Source organism: Helobdella robusta (genome assembly GCF_000326865.2).
Source record: "Helobdella robusta unplaced genomic scaffold HELROscaffold_17, whole genome shotgun sequence".
NCBI lineage: Eukaryota > Metazoa > Annelida > Clitellata > Rhynchobdellida > Glossiphoniidae > Helobdella > Helobdella robusta.
This window is the reverse complement of record NW_008703942.1, coordinates 2,473,359-2,497,631: the sequence shown is the minus strand read 5'-3', so window position 1 is coordinate 2,497,631 and position 24,273 is coordinate 2,473,359. Positions and strand designations below refer to the sequence as shown.

At 30.6% G+C, this 24,273-nt stretch overlaps 5 protein-coding genes across 5 annotated transcripts; 3 read left to right on the top strand and 2 right to left on the bottom strand.

The window, feature by feature from the left end:
- Positions 1–1,243: 1,243 nt before the first annotated feature.
- Positions 1,244–2,403, bottom strand: HELRODRAFT_170253 (hypothetical protein; the record flags this gene model as incomplete). Its single annotated transcript, XM_009016075.1, has 2 exons — positions 1,244–1,600; positions 2,077–2,403. The coding sequence occupies 2 exons, from the start codon at positions 2,401–2,403 to the stop codon at positions 1,244–1,246; spliced, it is 684 nt and encodes a 227-aa protein (XP_009014323.1).
- Positions 2,404–6,042: 3,639 nt separating this feature from the next.
- HELRODRAFT_75751 (hypothetical protein) lies at positions 6,043–17,787 on the top strand (the record flags this gene model as incomplete). The annotated part of the gene is made up of 4 exons (XM_009016074.1): positions 6,043–6,154; positions 6,375–6,491; positions 16,980–17,093; positions 17,630–17,787. Coding segments are annotated over 4 exons (501 nt in total), but the record flags the coding sequence as incomplete, so codon positions are not given.
- A 970-nt stretch (positions 17,788–18,757) lies between these two features.
- Positions 18,758–19,930, top strand: HELRODRAFT_170248 (hypothetical protein; the record flags this gene model as incomplete). Its single annotated transcript, XM_009016073.1, has 4 exons — positions 18,758–18,867; positions 19,232–19,290; positions 19,400–19,588; positions 19,638–19,930. 4 exons carry the CDS (start codon positions 18,758–18,760, stop codon positions 19,928–19,930), a joined length of 651 nt encoding a protein of 216 aa, XP_009014321.1.
- Positions 19,931–22,287: 2,357 nt separating this feature from the next.
- HELRODRAFT_170247 (hypothetical protein) lies at positions 22,288–23,141 on the top strand (the record flags this gene model as incomplete). The annotated part of the gene is made up of 3 exons (XM_009016072.1): positions 22,288–22,392; positions 22,688–22,802; positions 23,032–23,141. The coding sequence occupies 3 exons, from the start codon at positions 22,288–22,290 to the stop codon at positions 23,139–23,141; spliced, it is 330 nt and encodes a 109-aa protein (XP_009014320.1).
- Positions 23,142–23,656: 515 nt separating this feature from the next.
- On the bottom strand, positions 23,657–24,188 carry HELRODRAFT_146448 (hypothetical protein; the record flags this gene model as incomplete). The annotated part of the gene is made up of 2 exons (XM_009016071.1): positions 23,657–23,767; positions 23,940–24,188. Coding segments are annotated over 2 exons (360 nt in total), but the record flags the coding sequence as incomplete, so codon positions are not given.
- Between the last annotated feature and the right edge of the window lie 85 nt (positions 24,189–24,273).

Here is a 24,273-nt window from a genome sequence, read left to right as displayed (position 1 = left end):
TGAACATTCCCGCAACCAACCCCCCCATCTGGCTACGGCCTTGAGAGTTGATGGATGAAATATAACAACATATAACCAAATAATGTGAACAGTGAAACCTTTTCAATATGGTCATTTTGAAACAAATTACACAAACATTTTACTTAATAGCAATTATTATTTCAAATAGTTAACTATGGAAATACATAAAATATTTTCAAAAGAATTTGAGAAAAAAAATGAAATGAGATAAACCATAGAAAAATATATATCATCATATGTTTTTCAGGATTGTATGTAATAATCAGTGGATAAATATTGGAATGGACAATGTATATTAGAGATATCAACAAGGAGATAAACGAAATAAGTGTGTTAAATTATGATCATTTAGTAATAAATTATGTTAATCATTTAGTAATAAATTATGTTAATTGACATTAAGAAAAAAAGCAAAACTACTCATCTGGATTGGTAGAGTATGGCATAAGAGTTAATAATATAAATAAAACCAAAATTAATATTTAAAAAAAATTTGAAATTAATTAAAATCAATAATTAAATTTAAAAAAATAATTAAAAAAAATGGAATACATGGTGAATGATTGATTTAATTTGGTGAAACAACTGTCAATCAATGGTTTTGTGTTTGAAAGTGGTTCATCTCGTCAACGGTAGATAACTCAAAATTGTTCAATTGCTTATGCATGCAAGATGTGTACGTGATTGTTACAACTCAATGAATATATTAGTAATAATGAGTTAGTAATGACAAGCATTAAAGGTGTCTGTACTCTTTTTCCAAATAGCATTCATTTATTGATGTTCCAACTGTTTTTTATCAAAACATCTTTCATACTACTGCTGCTGCTGCTGCTGCTGTTTTGTTCGTCATCCAAAGTTGCTGCTAACTATTTGAAAAATATTTAATTTTAGAAGCAAATTTTAAAACAAAATTAGTTGAATTTGAAAAAGATTGAAATTAAGAATTTGCGTGTGGAAATGTTGATGTAGAATTGGGATAAAAATGCAAGTCACCAACCAAATTATATAAACACATCTCTTAAAAAATTTGATTGCTTATAAATTACTTACTTGATAATTTATTCACTAATAAAAATAACACACCAACTGGATAGCTCACTCACATGATTACTTAATAATCAAATAAGTTTATCACACTAAAATAAGGATGCTTCTCATGTTAGATCTTAAAGTCACTATTGCAAGATTAAGAAGGGCTGGTTTTAGTTGCAAGGGAATTTTAATAATATAATAAATAGACATAAAGGTTGAAAAATTGAATTACTGAAAATGGAGTTTCCAGGTGCATAGATTTTAAAAAGTATTTTTTGAATATGGATTCATTCCAATTGAATTTCAGTTTTGATTTTGTTCTTGAGTATTCTAAATCCTGCCAAACTTTTGTGTCTTTGCAATTTAATGTGAAATTTTTTAAAATATTAGGATCTGTTTGTTCTGTGGTTCTGCAAATCTCTCGGCTGAATATAACATTGAACGAATTAGAAGTTAATGAAGCTGAAATCAGAGGTTCTGTGTTGTTTGAGCCATTTAGTGGGCTGGTTTGAGAGTTAAGATGCTGGTTCGCCACTTCAGATGTCTGTTGAATCAATAAGTTATTGTAATACTACTATTATATCATTAATTCCTTTTAATATGAAAAGTTTTGTTCTATTTTTCTATAAAGTAATTAATTAATTAATCTATTAAATTAAAACTCAAACAGTACTACAACAATTTTAAAATGTCAAATAAAAGATTGAAGAATATTAAATTTACTAAATAATTAATTTAATTATAAGAAAAGAAAATTACAAATTAATTGAATTGTCTCAACTGAACTGATGCTGTCTTGGACGAGTTCATGAGGCTCATAATGAAAATGAATGAAAAACTAATGTGACTCAAGATTAATTTTTAAAACTTAATAAAAACTTGCACAATAAATTTTTGCTAGGGAATATCTCTACTAATTTATATCTTCAAGATATTGTTGTTAATATATATTCAAGCTGTTGTCAAAAAAACTTATATTTACAAAATTTTTCTGTAAAAAATTAGAAAATGCTAATAAACCTTCCCTTGAAATTTTTGAAACTCATGCCAATCTTCTGAGTGAGGTTTTTGTTGCTCAGCTGGTGTTGAATTAGAATTGACAACCCTTTTATTATCTTCAAAATTGTTTTTGTCCAGTGTGTCAAACAAATATTTGCTCTCTTTATTATCTTGTGACTTGGCAACCTTATTGAAACAACTCACTAAACTAAAATCATCAATTTTGCCTTCAGAAACAGGAAGTTGATGGGTTTTGGTATCAACAAGTTGCAGTTTTCCATGCAAATCACTGCTGGCTTCTTCTTTATTCACATTCATAATTTTACTCAGAAAAATGGATGGTTCCATGTCATCAAAGATCAAACATTCACATGGCCAAACGTGTTCTGCCAAAATTGTATTTTTATGACTGCTCTTTCATTGATGAAATCATCTTGAAAAAATAATAAGATGTCACATAAAATTTGACCGCTTTGTTGTATGTGTTGTTTGTATGTGTATGTGAGGATCCAAGCAACAACATCATTGAACATTTGTCATGGCACAGGATGGATGTATGGATGGATGGGCTGACGATGACGTTGTTGTTGAATGGAATTGTTTCAAAACATGCAAACGCATTTCGCTGCTGGAAACATTTGAGAAGGTGACGAAAAATGAAGCAGAACAGAATATTCAAACCCGATGGACCACCAGCCAGCATACGACGGTAAACAAAAACAAACAAACCCCTTCAACGTCAGCTTCATGTCTCGTGCTGGCTGAACTTTCATTGCTGATGGGTGAACAAAGCTGCCGAGTGGGAAATTTTTAATTCAGATTCTTTTTTACTTTTTACTTAAAATACACTTAACGTTGAACGCATCAACTTGGAATTCAACAAATTTGATATAATTTCAAATTAGCTACAGAAAAAAATTAAATGTTCACGCTCGACCATCTTGCTCAAATTAGATGCTTCGTGTGTATGTAAATCATCTGCTGTTGTTTCTAGGAAAGTTTGTAAGGGATGGAAAGAATACTTTGAGACAGACAATACCGGTATAAATTAGATGGTATGAAATTCCACAAAAATGAAATCAATTATAGTACGAGATTTAATGTTGACTTGCTTGCGTTATTATATACCTATAAATAATGTGTTGAAGGAGGTGCCCTTTAAAAATATAATGAATGTGGGACGTCAATACTGCTCGTGCTTAAAGAAAGAACAAAATTCATTGTTAAATGCCTTCATAGATATAAATACCCTTATCCTTAATTTTATCCTTAATTTTTCAATCGCAAACGTTTTAAAAATAACGGATTTGAAATAATTGATTGATAAGTTAGCTTGAGGTGGAGCTGGTTTACTTTACACAAAAAAAACATCATGTCCCTATACAAGCTGTTTGTCTGAAGTTGAAGATAAAGGATGCAAAGAACCTTAGTAATATACAATCACAAGTTATGTTTTAGTAAATTGTTGAAATAGGATGAACGATTGACTTGAACAAATTATTGTTTTGTTTTAATATTTTGTTGTTACCTGTCTACGTTGCAACAATTTTATGAGAAAATCACAGCATGTGATAGGTAGAAAACTCGCAAGTTGAACCCAGGAACTGTAAGCCGTCTTTATCATTAAACATCGCCACCAAGTGGCTCAAGTGAATGAATGAAAGGCAATGGCGGACCCATAAGGGGGCGGGCGATCTAATAAAAAAAATAAGAAAAAAAAGAAATAGGAAAAAACTTAAATAAGAAACAAATTTTACTTTAATGAAATGAAATTTAATAGGGAGGGCGATGTGGGCGATTGCTCCCCTACAAAAGTTGGCAAAAAAATTTTTAGAATTTGTAGTTTATTTTTTTCAACTCTTTATTATTATTTCTAAGAAAACATGCAAGTCATCAAAAACTTTCCACTTTTAATGTCATAAAATAATAAAAATAATGATTTGGATCAAACATTAGTCAATGTGGGTTGCCAATAACACCTAAAAATCGCCCCATCCCTCCTTACTGGAACCTGTCAACTTGAAATTATACATTATCAAACTACATTAAATATCAATTGTACACACAACAGACACAATATGACAAAAAAAGGATTAGAAGGCGTTAAAGTACTAAATTTGAAGATCAAAATAGTGTTCTGTGAGTTGAACGTGGTTGTGCTACAAAACGAGCAATAAAGTTTAATTTTATCAATTACATGCACCCAGATATAGTTATTAATTGTGGCTAGGAGGAAGAGTTGAAAATCAGATTCGGCGTGACTCAAAGCAAAAAAATTTAATTGATGATGAAATTGTTTTTGACGCTTTTGTTTATTTTGTTTAAATTAAAGCAAGGAAAATTGTAAATAAATAATGAAATAACAATGTTTGAATTTATTTAGTAGTTAGCTCACTCGAATTTGTTAGATTTATAAATTGATAAATGGAAGACAAGAAAAAATTTCAAGTGAATAAGAAGATAGCGGGAGAAGATGTGGAAAGTAACGATGATGAGGAGGACAAAAACCGCAAAACCCTTGACAATAGCTCTGGATCGTTGTTGTACATGTACGTTCTATCCATTGGCCGTCGTACACTAAGCATTACATCCATCATTGTTGTTTGTGTCTATCAAACCCTTTCTTGCATACGTCTGTTCTATCCAATCGTTTTGAATTCCTACGCTCTTATTCAATCATTGTGGTATCAGCAGCACTTCCTATCCAATCATTGTTGAATCAGTAAATTTGCAATTTTCCATTTGAAGCATCGCATTTGAAACTCTTTTATATTTATGAATGTTAATCATATAACGTTGTATTATATATATATATAACCTTAAATACAAATCTATACAATTCATCATAAAAATCAATGCTATATTATGTTCAATAATTTAAAAAATTGGAAACTTGGAATATTTCAATCGGTAAAAAGTCAGGAGGCTGACAACCTTTTCCATGTGGGAGGGGTACTGTTGAGTGCCAGTTCTGGCGAGTTCAGGCGACATGGCGTGGTTTACTTATGGATAATCTCGTGCACCTCAGCCATTCTGCTTGCCACTTTCATTCTCCACGTCATATCCTTCGGTGTGGCTGACGTGGCTTCAAGCATTCTCAAGTCAGGTCAGTTTGCATAAATTGCGATGAAATGATGAAAAGACGTCATTAATTTTTTTACTCCCACTTAAAATATTTTCTTATTCAGTGTTCAGTAAGGCGACAATATTAAACGGTAAGCGTTTGAAGTAAAAATTGAATCTCGTTTATTTGTTTAATGTTACTTAACATTGCACGCAACTTTATATATTTGATTTGAAGAATGTCCTCCTGGTACAATGATTTTCTGCCGAGAAACTGGACAGTGCCTGGACAGCAAATATCTCTGCGATCGCTATCAAGATTGTCCTGACGATAGTGACGAGTCAAACTGCTGTGAGATTTTATTTCTTCAAATTTTTCTACCACGTTATTGCAATAAGCAGTCGAGCTGATCTGATATCGTTTCACTGTACGGCATGCATGCTAAATAGAAATTTTATATTTGAAATTACGAAAATCGCAATTGTATCAAGTTACTTCATAGGAACCTATATAAAAAAAAATGTCGTCGAACATACAAGATTCAAAACGCATTCAATTTTTAAAAGTTTTACATTTTCGCAAACTTTTTTGAAATTCTAAAATCCTACAAGCCAAAAACTTAAATATTGAGTGTAGCATACTGATTGGACTCCATATTTTTAAAAATCATTGCCGAATAAAATAATGAATAAAATAAAACATTGAAGTCATTAAGGTCAATAAGTATAATGGGGTTTACGAAGAATTTTGTGCAAGAAAAATTTATATAACTTGTTGTGTTGTTAAGTAATATAAACCTGCTTAGCAAATTTAATTTGGCAATGTTTCATATCGTAGTCAACAAACCAAACAAACCCAACCATCTAATTAATCAATCACCCATCAATTAACCCCGCCATCAACCATCCAACTTGGAAACAGCATGCTTGGATAAAGAGTACGCCTGTAGACATGGCAGATGCGTTTCCACGTTGTTTCTTTGCGACAAAATCAACGACTGTCCCCAGAAAGATGATGAAGGAGAGAGAGTGTGCGGTATTTCAATATTTTTCAAATTTTTGTAAAATAAAAATTTATGCAAATTTAAGTTGAGAGTTTCACTTCAAGTACCTTTTCCTTGGCACTTATTTCTCCGTGAATTTGATTATCACAAATAGATTTTTTCAGCTTGAATCATTATCGAAGTTTCATTAGTTTATATTGATATTCAAAAGGTTTAATAAAGTTATAAAACGTAGATGACATTTGACTGCAGGCAAGTGCCAGTACAATGAATACAGGTGTAAGGGCTCAACGCTCAAGTGCATTCCAAACACGCAGGTCTGTGATTCGAAACTGGATTGTAGCTTAGGAGATGACGAAGAATTATGTGGTGATTGAAAATAATTTCTATATTTTCAATGCATTCATCATTATTTTGATATATTAATGAAGCCGAGACAACCGACTGCTCTCTTGACTAATCAGCATAACAATTTTTGTCATCGTCAAATACTCTTGCCTTGAAACACTGAAGATTAAAAGGAGCCCTAAGATGTAAATTCACAATCATTTAGAAATAATAAATGTGATGTTTTAAACTACGCTCGTTATCATATTTCAAATCGTGGTTTGTCGAGTGTTAAAACCAGCAGACACATTTCAAGACTTTTAGAAATTTGTTGATTTAGCGCAATTTCATGAGTTTCAATAAAATTGGATATTAATAATAACATAATATCTCTTATGTAACTATTTGCAATAAAATTCAAAAAGTTGACATTCAGCCTGAAAAAATTAAATTACAGTTTAACACAGGAATTTTTTGATTAAGGGAAAATTTTAGCTGATTCGACGGAAATTTTAAGAATAAATATTTTGATAATTTTTCAATTTTTTAACTTTAAACTCAAACAAACATCTCATTAAAGATTAGAACTTATTCAAGAAATTCTAAACTGTTTTAATGAAACAGTTCATTTCACTGGTAGAGGAGAATTGAAATTGACACTGAGAGGGAAATCCAACTTGAATGTGTGTGCGAGCCACTGGCGATCTGAATGGAATGGAGTGTTCTGCGTAAAGGCCAGATACATGTTGGTTAGCTAGAATTCAATAGTTTCAAATCATTTCCTATCCTACTACTCAATAAATGTTGCGTATGGACAAGTCATTATAATACATTTTAAAACAACTTTTACAATAGTCATAAAGATCTGTGTTATTTTCTGAATTTTAAATGAAAAATGTTTTTAAACTGTCTACAAATAACATCAACTTTTATTTAAAAAAAATTGGTTGTAAATCTTTTTCTGATAGTATCTAATGACCGCCAATCAACTTGAATGTCAACTTAGATCGGCCCATGACAACAAAACGTTACGCAAAATAACCGCCTACAACGCCACAACGTTCCAAGCAAAGTTGATTGACGAAGAAAGCATCGAGATCACCGATATGTAATCCTCTCTAAAGTTTCAATTTATTATTTTTATGAACATTTTAAAATAGAAAAAATTTTTAAGTACAAGTTAAATGAAACGTGGCACAAGTTAACGCATGTTTATATAGATCCAACGAACCATACGACACGACCCACTCGCTTCATTCCCGCCAAATACATATTAGGTCTAAAAGTAACATGGTTAAAGAATTTAGTCATCTAGAAAACAAGTTCATAAATATTTATGTTGCGCAATATTATTTTATAACAAATGCTGATGGTGAGGACTACTCAATGCACATTTAATCATTTGTTAGAATTTTTCAATTACTAAAATTCACATCAACAGTTAATTTCTGTTTTTCAAACAGAAGGTTTCTTTCATCGTGTCCCAAAAATTTGGTAGTCATTTTGAATTGTTTAAGCGAAGGTATTTTGTTCATTACTTCTTGACATCTTCCAAATTTGTAACTTTTGTAAACTTTTGAAATGTAACATTAAGATTGTGGCTCAAGAAAATTGAACACAACGAAGTTTCGAAGCAATTACATCGTGTACGGCACGATGGTGGAGCGGGGGGAGTTTCCTTGGTATGCCAGACTGACATGTGATAACATCCTCTGTGGCGCCAGTATCATCCGACCTTACTGGGTCATCACCGCGGCCCACTGCGTTGTCAAAGATGACGGGTCCAGGTTCGTTTAGGAAGACTTTTTTAGCGGAAACATTTTTTGGATTCAAATTTTTCTGAAATTACTGAGCAACAGATATAAACCAGGCCAGTGCATTGTTGCTGTGGGAGCTGTTTTCAAGCACGACAATGATTGGGTGCTGTACTCATTAGACAAAATCATCGCCCACGACGGTTACAAAGATAAGACAAACGACATCGCTCTAATAAAGTTGAAACGAAAAATAGCAAACACGCCTCACGTGCAACCACTCTGTTTACCGAGGAGGAAGTATCTTTATTCCGATTTCCCAGTTTGTGTCTCCATTGGATTGGGGAAATCTGTGCACGGTTAATAGAAATTGAGTTAAAATAATAATTAGACGTTTAAAATATTTTAATAAATGTTTGCAGTAAGTATTTAAGCCTGAAGGCAAGTAGGTGTCTGTGTATGCAAAATGTTAAGAGTTTGCTGTCAAGGTGAAATGAGTCTGCTTAAATTTAAGTAACTGCCATTCAGATGATTGCATTGAAATTTTGCGATATTTCATTCTTTTACTCTTAAAGCATTAGAGATGTAGAATGTTTTATACGTGCACAACGGATGAGTGTGTTTGTTGTACTTGTTGTTACTGTTATTATATTATACATAATGTTGTGCTCAAGTTTTATATATTTTCTTCACTATTAAACCATATATTAAATTTAACATAACAAAAAATATTTCACATTCAAACAGACCGCACATCGTCCGTTTTAATGCAAGCCAGAATGGTCATTAAAGAGCTTTGTAGTATTCCTTATTTTGACTTTAAACAAAACCTATGCGTCGGCACGTACCATGGTCACAAGCAAACAAACATCTGTGTGGTAAGCTACGTTTAATCTTTTTGTGTATAGAAAACAGTTTTTTTTTCAGAATAATTGAACAATATGTAACTTAATTCCGTTAAATTATTGCTCATTAGATCTCAGTTACATCTTCTAACTTCTTCAAACATCAAACAAATCTTCTAACAAATCAAAATCAATATATTAAGTAAGTCAACGTCATCAGTTTTATTAAAGACGTCCTACCTGTTATGAAGCAGTTATTAACGTAAAAATCAAATGAAAATTATAAAACAATGCAATTTTGAAAAATCTTGAAATAAATTCTATTTTAAATAAATAATTTATGATCTTGGCTTTTGCTCTCTAAGATTATTTTTAAAATCTTTTGCCCCAGGGAGACAGCGGAGGACCAATGATGTGCAAATCAGTGACTGAAGACAAGTGGACACTGCTTGGCATACACAGTTTCGTTTCAGGTTAGAAGATGCTTTCTAACTTGCAGGGTGTAGAAATGATTTGTAATTTATTTTCACGCACCGTGCTGAACAGGTCACCGAGTGTCAACGGGCACATACATGGAGGCAGATTTCTGCCAGGTCAGCGTCGACGTCAACGTACCCTACTATCTCAACTGGATACATACAAATTTAGAATTATATACACCACATTAGATCATTTTATTTTTTCAATTATTTTTATAAATGTTCGACAACGTTTTTTATTTTAATACTATATAAAATATTGATAGGATTGATAAGATTTATTTTTCAACACTATTTACACACTTTCATATCGTTAGTTCTTTAATTTTTTTTATCAAATTAGTTAGGCTTAAAACAAAAAAGTTTGAGACAAAAATCTTGTTCAACTAACATGTTTGAATATTTTTTTATAAATTTTTTCTAGCCAATACAAGCTTGTTTGAAAACAGCTTTTGCATTAAAATTGTTTGTTAAATTCGCTTTCGACGTTAAAATGATTTTTTAAAAATTACAAGAGCAATGATAAAAATATTTATCTAGTTTTGCAAAGAAGTTACTCAATAAACAAATTTAATCCGTCGACAGACTATATTTTTTAAAATCTATATTAATTTTTTCCAAAACGCCAGGATATTATTTACAAAGTTATTAATATATATATTTCACACATAGTTTTTAGAAAAAATCACTGAGAATTAGTTAAACAAAATCACAATGCAAATAAATGTACAAGTAGAATGTAGATATGATTTGCCGTGCAACTAGCTTTTAGGCTTTAAAATGTTTGAATTTTCAGGTTCGGTAATTTTTTTATATTAAAACAACGCTGGCTGTTTCGCAAAAATGTTTTTTTGATGTTTTTAATCTTAGGATTAAAAGTAATTTAATTATTATTTGTCCTTTGACATCTGTTTACATTTTTGCTGGCTGATTTGGTTCTGGAAATTATTTCAACATCTCCAACATACAAATGATTTTATTGAGCCAATAACTTTTATTGCACAAATTATTTAATTACACAAATAAACTTTTTCTAAAGACCAACTTTTTATGGGATCAATCGATAACAGTGGCTCGTTAGATATTTCTGTAGATGAAGAAAAGTTTAATGAAAAAGATAATAAACTAGAGACATTGAGAAAAATAGCTAGGGATGAAGTGTATTCAATGTAAGTTAATGCTTCATAAGGTCTAGTCCGTGTTTTAGTAAAAATTAAATTCAAACGATTGTGAATATTTCTTTATAAATAAAAAATAAACTACACAAGTTCAGAGACGAAGAAGTTAAGTGAGGAACTGAGCAACCGCAAAAATATGGTCATAATGATGCAGGTGTTGGCCGGCACCTCTTCAATATTGTTAGTGACCATCGTCTTACATTTTCTGTCTGACAGTTTGCTGAGTGTGGCGTCAATTATAATAAACAGAGGTCATTTCAACAATGTTTTTTAATCCATCAAACTTTTTTAAATTATAAAATTTAAACTCGTTTTCATGAACGAAATTTTTTGGCTATGCAGTGTTCAGCAGGGCTATGCTTATAAACTGTGATTTTAATTAAACACATCCAACATTAATTGTGTTAGTGGATAACAGTTTTAATTAAACATCCTACATTAATTGTAATAGTGAATTCAATTTTGCAAGATTGTCCACCGGCTACAAAAATTCACTGCAAAATTACGAAACGATATCCGTCTGAGAAGATGCTGTGCGACAGGTATCAGGACTGTCCCGACGATAGCGACGAGTCCAACTGCAGTCAGTCCAATTATCTTCACCCAATTACTTTTTTAATGTTAATCACGCAAAATTTTGGTGAAAAAACAGGAAAATTGTGATTTTTTTTGAACAGCGTGTCTCTTCAAAGAATACGCCTGTCAAAGAGGCTGATGTATTTCAAATTTTTTCCTTTGCGACAAAGTGAACGACTGTCCTGAGAAGGAGAACAGTTGTGCGGTCAGTTGTTGAATGCAGACATCATTTTATGATTGAAATATTTGATTGCAAATGCTAATGCTTTGTTGGTTTTTAACATCGGCTGTCATTAAATGATTTAAAAAAATTTCTTTGAAATAATTTCTTGGTGGAAGGTATGTGTCGGTATAATGAATACCGGTGCAAAGATTTAACGAAGAGGTGCATATTAAAGACGAAGCTGTGTGACAACAGAAGAGACTGCAAGCACGGAGATGACGAAGAACTATGTGGTTAGTTCAACAACGGAAAGTTCAAATAGTAATAATGATAGCAGATGATATGAAATGATATCAGATTAAATAAAAACAGTTTACTCGTCAGGAAACGGCGAATTGAAATTAACTTTGAGCGGGAAAACAAATCTTAACGTCTGTGCAAGTTATTGGCAGGCAGAATGGAACAACGCCTTTTGTATCAAAGCGAAATATGGGTAGGAGGGGTAGGAGGAATTAAAAATCATTAATAATTTTTTTAAACAATTTAAATACATTCAAACTAAACATTCAAATAAAACATTTTAATGCAAGTTAGGTCATTTCTGAGCTACCAAAAACTCCACAAAACCAGCCGCTACAGAGCTGTCAGGTTCAGCGTGAAGATCGTCAATGAAACTCTCAACCTTTACAACCAGTAAATAACTGTTTTTTTTGTTTTTGCTCGTGATCATAAATAGTTGTATGTAAGTTATCAGGATTCTTTTAGGTTCATTTCATATACACACAGTTACTCATTTTTAATTTGATTTGTATGAATTTAGTTAGTAAATTTAAATATAACATTTGTGATGAGATAACTGAATATATATTTAAATGATATTATTTATAAATGTCAGTACAGTCATATCTAAGTGTACTAGGAACATGGTGGTCGTTTTGCACTGTTCCAAAGAAAGTGAGAATCTAAAACCACATTTATATGTCCATATTGTTAACGCATGTTGTATATATATCTATACATATATATATATATATATATGTGTGTGTGTGTGTGTGTGTGTGTGTGTGTGTGTGTGTGCGTGAGTGCTTTGCTTGAGTACGTGCGAGTGTGGCGTGTGTGTTGTGTTCTTACGTGTAAATTATAAATATTTTCACTGACCTAATTGAAACTAAATAAAGATTGTGGCACCAGATTGTTGAACCCATCAAAGCTGGAGAGAAACTACGTGATTCACGGGATGAAGTCAGTAAAGGGAGAATTTCCGTGGCATGCGAAGATAATGTGCCAGAATATTTTGTGTAGTGGCACGGTCATCAGCTCGCGCTGGGTGGTCACGGCTGCTCATTGCGTTGTCAAGAAGGACGAGACTAGGTCTTTTATGTTTTATTTCGACTTTTTTGGTTTATAAATATCCTTAATTTATTTATTAAAATATCTTTATTTAAATATTAAATATCTTATCTAAATATTAAATATCCTTATTTATTTATTTATTATTATATCCTTAATTTATTTATTAACTAATTTATTAAATATTTTTAATATAGCTAATCTAAAACTAAGTTTGTAGGGTTTGTTAATTGTCAATATCTGAAATTTGTTTCATTTGCATTAGCCTGCACTTTCGACCAGCCCTTGAACGTTGAGCCTGGCTTCATTAATTATAATTAGTTATTCAGTAAATAAGATGATGTAACAAAATTTCATAATTAAAATCTTTTGTCTAAAATCATTCATTGCTTTAAGACAGGTCGCAATAATCTTTGTCAAACAAGATGCAACAACCTGATTCGGATTCGGGAAAACATTTCTCGGTATTATCATTTTAATTGTAGTAATTTATTAAATTAATAAAAATATTAATATTATTATTTATTTTTATTGTTATTAATATCAGGAGCGTACTATACACAAGTGTGAAGATCTCTAATTATTTTAACAAAGCAATGACGCAATTTTTTTTCCTAAGCTTGCCGACTTTTTAGATTATTAAATTATTTCAAGTAAAAAAACTTCTTATTAAACCTAGTCAGTGTTCTTTTAAAACAAGAAAAAATTAGCAGTTTCCGACCGGTCGTAAGTTTGATTTTATTTTCTTTCTTGTGGGGGCCCCTGGAAAATAGGCCTGCCTCCTTTTGTTCAAATCTGAGCTCGATTGATATTATTGTGAATATCGTTTTTACTGTTGTTGTTGTTGTTGTTGTTGTTGTTGTTGTTGTTGTTGTTTTGTAACCGATATCTAGTCTGAACTTGTAATGTTCTCTGGGAAATAAATTTTTCGATTCATTTTTTCTAAATTTAAATTAGAATGACATCATTAAAATTTGAAAAAAAAATTTAATTTTTCTTAAAATTTTCGTTAAAAATAAGTGTTTCAAAATTATACTCTGAATAAAAAGATACAAAGCCTACAATGTTGTTGCACCAGAAGATGGTAGTAAGGAAAGGTTGTGAGGAAATAGTGAATAACTTCAACCCAACAGCCAACCTCTGCATCGGGACGGAAGATGGATATGGCCTGCCCAATGTTTGCGCGGTAGAAAAACTATTTCCATTTCATTTTTTTTCCTGCTGTCTAAAGGCACTAAATAACTTTTCATAAAATTAATGTCAGAAGAGCTATCGCTAAAAATTATTTTCAATATGTTTAATCACTTCGCTTCGAAAATTCAGGGAGATAGTGGTGGACCATTGTCTGCAAGTCAGTGGCCGAAGATAGATGGACGCTCTTTGGTATACATAGCTATGTATAAGGTTGGATATATTTTCAATCAACAAATGCTTATCTTGGGAAAGATTTATCTGTTGTTATATTATACAAAATCATGTCGCAAGTTATGTTACATGATTAAAAAAAACATTCTTTTTCTGTAAAATGTTTAATTATGTGTTTTTCAATACTTTTTAAATGATCGTTATAGGAGCCAAAAATTTAAATTTAACAAAAAATTTGAATATAAATTATTTCCAAAAGACTACAAACATAGTTCTAAAAAATAGACAACGTTCTCAATACTTTGATAAATTTTAAACAACAATATAACTGAAAGCAGCAATTTGTGACAAAATATCTACTATGCCTCTTATAAGGTAATAATAAAGGTTAAAAGGTTAAAGGTCTATTACAATTTTCCTGGAATAATTGAATTATCTCATGGTAAGATTATTCAATTGTAACCTAATTGCTCCCTGACGTGCGACCAGGCTATGCAGTTACAAAGGAGAAAAAGATGTCAGAGTTCTGTCAGACGAGTATTGATGTCAGCGTCTACGCCTTCCTCGAATGGATCACCACGAATGTGGAAAAGAATTAAATGATTAATTAATTAATAATTAATTAACTGATTAATTCGTTTATTAACTCAATAATTGAAATATTTCCTAAATAAATTGTCGTCTGTTTTGGATATTTATTACTCTAATGTTTATTAATTAATTATTTAATATATATTAAATCCTTTTATTGAAAAAATTGTGTAGTTGTCGACGTTAACTAATATTTTGTTATTTATATTATTATATTATATTATATTATATTATATTATATTATATTATATTATATTATATTATATTATATTATATTATATTATATTATATTATATTATATTATATTATATTATATTATATTATATTATATTATATTATATTATATTATATTATATTATATTATATTATATTATATTATATTATATTATATTATATTATATTATATTATATTATATTATATTATATTATATTATATTATATTATATTATATTATATTATATTATATTATATTATATTATATTATATTATATTATATTATATTATATTATATTATATTATATTACATTTACATTACATTACATTACTTTACATTACATTACATTACATTATATTACGTTACGTTACATTATATTATATTACATTATATTACTATAATATTTTGACATTGGATGTCAATTAATAAAAACTTCGTAAAAAAAAACACACAGAAAAACATCGAATAAAAAACTGGTATAGAAAATTATAAGGGTTTTTTCTCTGCTGATTCTGCGATCTATTTGAGAAGTTAAGTGAATGTAAAATTAATAAAATTATTTTACATACAATAATATATCTCAGAATTTATATTATCTGACGTAATAAAGATTAATTATAAAAAAATAGAAATGTGTTTTGAAGAATCTAACTTTTATCTGGTTCTTGTCCATTTATTCCTTCTCTTTTTTTTCTTCTCTTTATATATTTTCTTAATGATGTTGTCCGTTATAATTGAAGGAGCCAACTCTTCATAGAAAAATAACTCGACTCGACGCTGAAACAACTTTTTATGTTTTGACGTTGTTGTTTACATTACGGACAGCTAAAGTAGAGTTTAATAATAAACAACAAATTTTTAATTATAAACCATATTTCATTCTGACATCTGCTGAATAAATAGTGACTAAATTTGTTTGATCAGACTATTTTTGCCATTCAAAAGCTGATTTTTAAGTGTATAACGGTTGAAAATTTTTGATAGAGAGATGGCAGACCTTAATGAATCGATTTTTAATATGTGAGTTGTTTTTGTTTCTATGCTGGCCTGTCTGACATGTTTTTACTTCAAATGTGTTATAAGTTGTTTATCGATTTAGCATAATCGTTTTGATTCGTAATATTCGTAAAACTTTCAATGTAGCAGTTTCAAATGGCAAAATGGATAATCAGCGTATATATTTTTCTGTGTTATTTGCAATGGAGGTATTAAACATGAACTCCAAAAACATTTCAGTTTATTGATCTTCTTGCTTAGTATCACGAAAAATAAAAAATACGGTTACATATATTTGAATGTTTTAATTGCAAAATAAATGAACAGATCCTTTGTGACTCACATCTTCAAATCAGGAAGAACCATACAGAGTCCTCTCACGTCCAAGTACTTCATGACCAGGCAGATCACTTTCTACTGGATCTTCATGTCAACATTCAGTATTCTGCTAACCACGGTTGCCCTTCACTACCTGTCTCACAGTTTGATTGACATTTCGTCAAACATATTTTTGAAAAGTTTGTTTCCAATTGATGCATGCATTGTGTAACAAAATGAATTAAACGACTACTTTGATTTTTTTTATTTAGTTTTCGGTAAAGTGACATCGCTCCATGGTTGGTTGTTGATCATTTGATGTCAATAATTAAAAAAATATTTTAATTTGTTGCGATATATTCCGAAAGATTGTCCTCACGGAACGGTAATTTACTGCAAAGAAACAAGACAGTGTCTGAAAAATAGTCTGATCTGTGATCGTTTTCAGGATTGTCCAGATGATAGTGACGAGACCAACTGCAGTTTGCATATTTTTCAAGTTTTGGCTATTTTAAATAATTATGATTAAAAAAATCAAATAACAAGGCAAATATTTGAAATTTTCAAGAAATACAATTTTATGTCTTGACTTAATAATTTAAATCAACAAAATCAACAAAACAAAATGTTTAAAAACTTTAGATAACAATGTTATTGAACAAGTCTAAAAATAAAATGCAAACCAACCCACTTGGAAACAGCATGCTTGGATAAGGAGTATGCGTGCAAGCGAGGAAGGTGTGTTTCCACGTTGTTCCTTTGCGACAAAGTCAACGACTGTCCCCAGAGAGATGATGAGGGCGAGAGAGTGTGCGGTATTTCACACGTTTACATCCTGTTTTGTCTGTCTTTTTAGAATTAAAATTAACGTGTTTCAACTTGGTGCTGTTTGTTCTAACAATAACATATATATGGCAAATACGGTATTTAATTATTTTGTTTAATTAACCTGAGGACATTCTTCTAGAAAACTCCACAGCATTTTAAGATTTTTAAAAATCTTGAAAAATATTTAAATTGTACTTAGAAACTAAACTCCAAAAATGTTTTTCATTTAAATTTTGGAGGTTTTGAAGAATATAACAGCAAATATCTGTACCAAAACATCTGTACCATACTAAACATGAATTTAGCGAATTTTCACCCTAAGCCACCCATGAAACATCAATATAATATGAACATTACTTACTATTAACTTACTAATTAAACAGTACTATCAAAATTCTAAAAACATAATCACGTGGTAGGAACCGCAATTTAATGGTAACTGTAGTAACTACTTCACGTTGTCCAACAAAGTAAGGTCATTTCCATTTACATACTCCAATAGAAGGTTTTCATTTTGTGACAGGCAAGTGCCATTATGACGAATATCGATGCCGTGGCAGGAGACTACGCTGCATACCGAACGTAAAAGTCTGCGACTACACGCCAGATTGTGAACAGGGCGATGACGAACAACAGTGCGGTAAATTATTTATTATTGCTGTAATAGAGCCGAACTTTTGATCAAAAACTGTAAAATGTCATCATAAATGAACAATGATTTCAATCAACAAGCAGGGTAATAAAACCCGTGAAGCTGAGAAATATGAAATAGGTTTACATTTATTTTTCTGTTGACCTCTAAAACAATTTTACGTCGGTACTTGCTTGTGGTTACTCATGAGAGAGTTGTGAAAGTTTTGCACAGCAAGCGATCAAACACTGTTTTGTGCGTGTCGTCTTCATATGTTTACCCGTGCGCACTTTTGACAGCATCACCTGGCTGCTTTCAAACTTTAAACAAATATATCGAAACGCACTTTAACGTCGTTTTAAAACTTAGTCTATATTAAGTTTAAAATTCCCTGTTAACGAAATCGGTTTTGATGTCAACTCTCTCCAATCTGCAGTCAGTTCTGCTACTTTGAATAATCGAATTTATATGTATATATAATCAAATGGTGCAATGGTATTTTAACGATAGTTGTAATGAATTCAAAAGTTAAAAATCCAAACAGTTCACATATCTGGCAAAGGAGAACTGAAACTAACCCTGAAAGGGAAAACATATTTGAATGTTTGTGCAAAGTTCTGGCAACCTCAGTGGAACGACATTTTTTGCAAAAAGGCGAAATTTCCCACATGTAATTTATTTTGTTGTTGATCAATTCAAACCGATTATTATTTACATTTAATAATTTCTTTTGTAGTAAAGTTATTTGAAATTAATATCAAAAATCTAACACATATTCTCACTTACTTTTATTTTACCTTTTTCTTATTTAAGCAAGCAAGCAAATTATTCAAGCTTTGTGAAAAAAATACGTCTCGTACTCTTTTATTCTCTTTTTTCTCTCTCTCTCTCTCTCTCTCTCTCCCTCTCTCTCTCTCTCTCTCTCTCTCTCTCTCTCTCTCTCTCTCTCTCTCTCTCTCTCTCTCTCTCTCTTATGAACTTTGACTTGTTTCTTGTTTAAAACTTAGAAATATTTGATTAATGACCAGCACAGCTATCGGCAACAAAATCATGCGCAAAGTGATTTCGTACAATGCAACTACATTCGACGTAGATATCCTAGAGGAGGAAAATATGAAGATCACCAACATGTTACCATATCCTTCATTGTTTAATATTAATGTCTGGAAACAAAATTAATAGTTATATCTTTAATGTTTAAATATTTACTTTTATAGTTAATTCATTCGGTCAGTTTTTTGAAGTTTAGTTAGAATACTAATAAGAATTTAGCCAATAAATGCGGTAGAATCAATTGAATGGTTTCAATGTGGTTGATATCGGGTAGTGACTGACTGGCCGTGAAGTACTAAGATTGGGTTGTAAATAGTAGTTTGTAATACCGATATTATTTAACAGTAATGCTGATATTAATTAGTTATACTGATTAATTAAATTTTTTCCAAAAAAATAAATCTATATATATATAATTAATTTTATTAATATCGCTAACAGAACTTTCGTGAGATCATGTCAAAATAATCTCGTTATTACTCTACAGTGTTTGAAAGAAAGTTCGTTCATAACGTAATTTGTAAACCACCAACTTTTTCTGATGATATTTAAGATATATTTAATATGTTTAATTGATGGTATTCAAGTCACAAACTTTTTGTTGATCAGTTTGTGGCACAAGATTGCTGAATTCCTCAAGGTTTCAAAATAATTACATTGTCCATGGCAAGAAGGTTGAGAGGGGCGAATTTCCGTGGTATGCCAGATTAACATGTGAAACAATATTGTGTGGTGCAAGCATCATCAAGCAACAATGGTTGGTCACTGCTGGTCATTGCATAGTTCAACTAGATGGACGTAGGTTAATATTTTAATTTTAATAGTTTATTTTTTCATTTGACTCTAGCAAAGAATAAATTTATTGTTAGATTTAGTCCTAGTCAGTGTAGCGTATCAGTGGGAGCCGTTTTCAAAAACGATAGAAACTGGAACATATACAGAATAGAAAAATTTATTGTTCATGATAAGTACAGTAACAAAGGAAACGACATTGCTTTGATAAAGTTGAACCGAAAATTGACATTCTCAGCTTTCGTGCGACCAGTCTGCTTGCCGAGACAAAAATACACTGTATCAGATTTTCCTATTTGTGTGGCCATAGGTCTCGGGAAAACTATCCGAGGTTTTCTTGATGTTTAGTAAAATGCATTTGTAATTATTACTACTAATACTGCTACTGCTACTACTAAAAATTTAAAAAAGTTCGTGTCTGTTTTTAGAAGCTTCCTTCTCAAGTCTTTGCATTTGTTTTCAATTTTAATATTCAACACAATCGATTTGAGCAAAATAAAATATTACCACACTGGCACACACACCTACAAACATATTGCAACAACTCTATTAAATCTCACATTGCCTCACATTCAATTGCAAACACGCAATAAAGACACACGCAATTCTTATATGCGCGAGTATGTATGTGCCAAAGTGTATGAATATGTATCAGCGTACAAGTGCAAACTATCATGCGTTCCTTCAGTTCTGCCACCAAGGTATGATATTAATTAACACTGCAAGATTTGCAGTTATTACCAGACAAATCGCAGTCAGGAGTCGGAGATTCTTGCCGAAGTTGAAATTTTTGAGAGGCAGAGGCGGATTTTTTCATCCGACTCCGGCAAATTTTATTAATTTTAAAAAAATTATATTTTCTAAGATTTCTTTAAGATGTTATTTTATGGAAAATAAATATGTGTAGCGCTATGCAATCATCTATAATACTGAATATATAGGCACGCTAGTAAAGTAATACAATCATATAATTTTTTCAGTTCGTTTTAGACTAGATAATGTTTAGTTCAATTTTATGAATGTTGCACACACGCCTGGATACAATAACAAACTTTAAATATTCCTACACGGATAGTCAAATAAATTATTGAGTTGACTTGCAAACATACGATTTGAAGAATTTAAATTACTCTGTGTAATTGTACAAATTGTTACTATCGTCAATGACTTGAGTGGACCCGCAACCATTTCTGTCACTTTTTTTGATTTTTTTTGTGAAATAGATATGGATGCAGATGTTTTTGTTGCAGCAGTCTCTACTACTCTTCCTTTTTTGCCGAATTCTGTGCTTTAACTTATAAGCTTAGTAAACTGGGGGATGCTGTTCTTATGTATAATAAAGAGCTAAAATTTTTGTTTTTACTTCAACATTTTTATTCAATATACGTATATGTACAAGTACATAAATGAATTTAAACTGTTACAATAATTACTGTAAGATTTTTTTCTACAATTTCAAATTCAATTCAGAAATTTGCTGCACTGCACTAATAACTTCTACACAGTGTCAGAGTGTGTATGAGTAAGATGCAACCTGTACAAATTAATTTTAAAACATGTTAGTGTAAAAACTGTACTGCCAACGAAGGAAAAAGTATTCAGAAAAATTATTTAGACAATTATTATTTACTTAATTTTACATGTTTTAAAAGTTGAAAAAATAAGAACTAGAGAAAACCGAAATTATTTTAATATATGTAAAATGTGGAGCACATTGCCGTGAAGTTTCTATCGCTGTCTTTTTTGAAACCATAAGTCCGACCCATAACGCATGGAGATTATAAACGAGGATTGATTGATTTTTTTGAAACCATGTCCGAAAACATAATGTAATTATCTGATTATTCATATTTGAAATTCAAATTAGTTAGTTCAGCTCTGTTCAGTGCTATATCTAATCTAAATGTTCTTAATGTTTGTAAAAATTATATAAGAATTGCTTTTGGTCATAGTAAATTTGCACATGTGAGTCAATATTGCCATGTAAATAAGTTATTAATGCTTAACCAATTGCACATTTATTATTTATTTATAAATTATTTAAGTTAAGTTATTGTCCACTTCTTTTTCATCAAACTAGTCGTTTCAATGATAATCGTTCAAATGTTCTAAAAAATTCTGATGTTATTTGCCCACACTTCGTACAAATTTTTTCCATAGCTGTTTTCTTAGTTTCGTTCGTCTTTGAGATTTTTGCCAGTGTATGTTAAAAAATCTTCATCCATTGGTATATTTAAAAATCATGTTAGAGGCTGACTATTATATGATTACTTTCTTATGTTACATAGTTACATATGTTTCACGTAATGTAATGTTTTTGTTTAGTTAAATTTAAATTATATTATGGTTCATTTCTTTTTAGGCATTTACATTTTTTCATTTAACGGATTTTGATTAATATCGATTTTTATTGTTCTTGGTGGCCATACAAGCTCCTGGGGTTTCCGCGTCTCCCTGGTTGTTTGCAAAATAAAATCTTTTGAATTTTTTTTATTAGTGGTAAAGGTGAAATTATGATACAAAAGTTGAAAATTCATTTTTCTGGAAGTGGGAACCCGGAATTTTTGAGGGGCCGGAGTCGGATATTTTTCGTCCGGCTCCGGCACAGGTTATTACATGCGCTTGTCAAAAATTAAATATTTTCAGTCAAAGAAATGAATTTAATTATACCAGACGAAACATCCTCTGTTCTAATGCAAGCAAACATGGCAGTTTTAATGAAAGATTGTGAGCGAATAGCAGGCTACAGTGCCTCATCCAACATTTGCATCGGCACACATCGAGGCCATGGCCACAGTAACATTTGCGTGGTAACAAATTCATGTATTAATTATTGAAATTTCAAAATAATATAAAGTAAATGTTAGAAAGTACGGTAGGTATTTTCACTTGTTTAATCAATATTTATAACAGATAATTATTGAAATTTCAAAATAATATAAAGTAAATGTTAGAAAGTACGGTAGGTATTTTCACTTGTTTAATCAATATTTATAACAGATAACACCATTTTATAGTACCTGAAACTATTTTTTCACAAATCTTTCATTTTATTTGTAGGAAAAATTATTTTACACATTTCAAAACATTTTTATAACATGAAAGGGTGACAGTGGCGGACCCTTCATGTGCAAATCCTTGGCAAAAGACAAATGGACAATATTTGGAATACACAGCTTTGTAGCAGGTTATAAACTAGATTGGGGGTGGGCAAACTATGGTCCGTGAAGCCATTTTATGTAGCCTGCAAGGCCTTTCCCACAATTTCAAAAAATTTAAAAATAAAATTAACCAAAAAAGGTCATCAGCCAGATAATATGAGCAAAAAAAGAAAGAACTTGTTACAACGGTCAAAAAAAGTTTGCCCACCCATAAACTAGTTGATAGTTTGCAGCTAAATTCCTTTAGCAGCAGCATTTAAATGTAGACATTTATTTTCCATCGTTCAGGTCACAGAGTTACAACTGACAAGTATGTTGTTTCAGAGTTGTGCCAAGCGAGTGTTGACACAAGTGTATTTTATTATATCAATTTTATAACTGAAACAATTAGCAGCTGAAACCTTTATCTTTTCAGACTAAAAACTTAATACTTCTTAATAGCCTTTTATAAACATTGAAATTCAAACAATAAAAAATTGTTCCAAACATAATGATGATATAAATTTAATAAAATTTTTTCTATTTTTGTCATAAAATGTAATAATTTTTTGATATTTATTATAAACAAATAAATTTATTTATTTGTTTATACATTTAGTGCTATATCTTATCTATATGTTCTTATATTTCATGTGCCAAAAGTCTTGCTACCAAGCCATAACACACACCTACAACTGCCCAAGATACTTAAATTATATTATGTGCTAAAATACACAAAACCAACAAAAACATGAACATAAATTAGTTAGATGCTATTACATTAAGAACTAAGTTGAACTATTAAAAAAATTGCTTTTTAAACTTTAAGTATGAGTTTCAAAGTCCAACAAATGAAAAAAAAGAAACTGTCAATATATGTGAATTTTAAAAAAATCTACAACATGAAAAATCATCAAGATTGATATTTACAATGCTCAGCAATGATCTTTATCAACTGATCAATCTCTTCAACTGTTAATCTTTCTTCACTTTCTTCAACTAATAACTGAATTTCAACTGCTGTTCTTGGCAAAGTATTCACCAGCTAAAAAGTTGTGCATAAACAGACATAGATAAGACAAATTAATTATGATTAAGATAAGAGATAAAAAAATAAGAAAAAAGAAATATTAATAAATAAATGAAAGGTGTGTACAGTGATAACTTTCAACTGCTTAAAAATTAAAAAAAATTAGCATTAATAAAAGAAGGCCAACCTGCAGCTTTTCAGCTTTTGTCAATTTAAATTTTTTAAAGTCGTTCATGAGAGCGTGAACAGTTTCTGAGGTCTGCAAACAACATGGTTCATTCTCAAAATATTTCAAAACTTCGTAAGTTATTGTGGCCAAATTATTCTGATCAACTCCAGGTTTGAACTGACCGTTTTTGCCTTCTTTCACATCTTTTAGGAACGATATGACTTCTAAATTACTTAACAATACTGAATTAGGATTTACAATGTTCATGATTTAAAGTTTAATTAAACAGAACTTTCATTTGCACACCTTTGCTGTTAACATTTAGTAATAAACCGCGTTTGTTAAATTTACA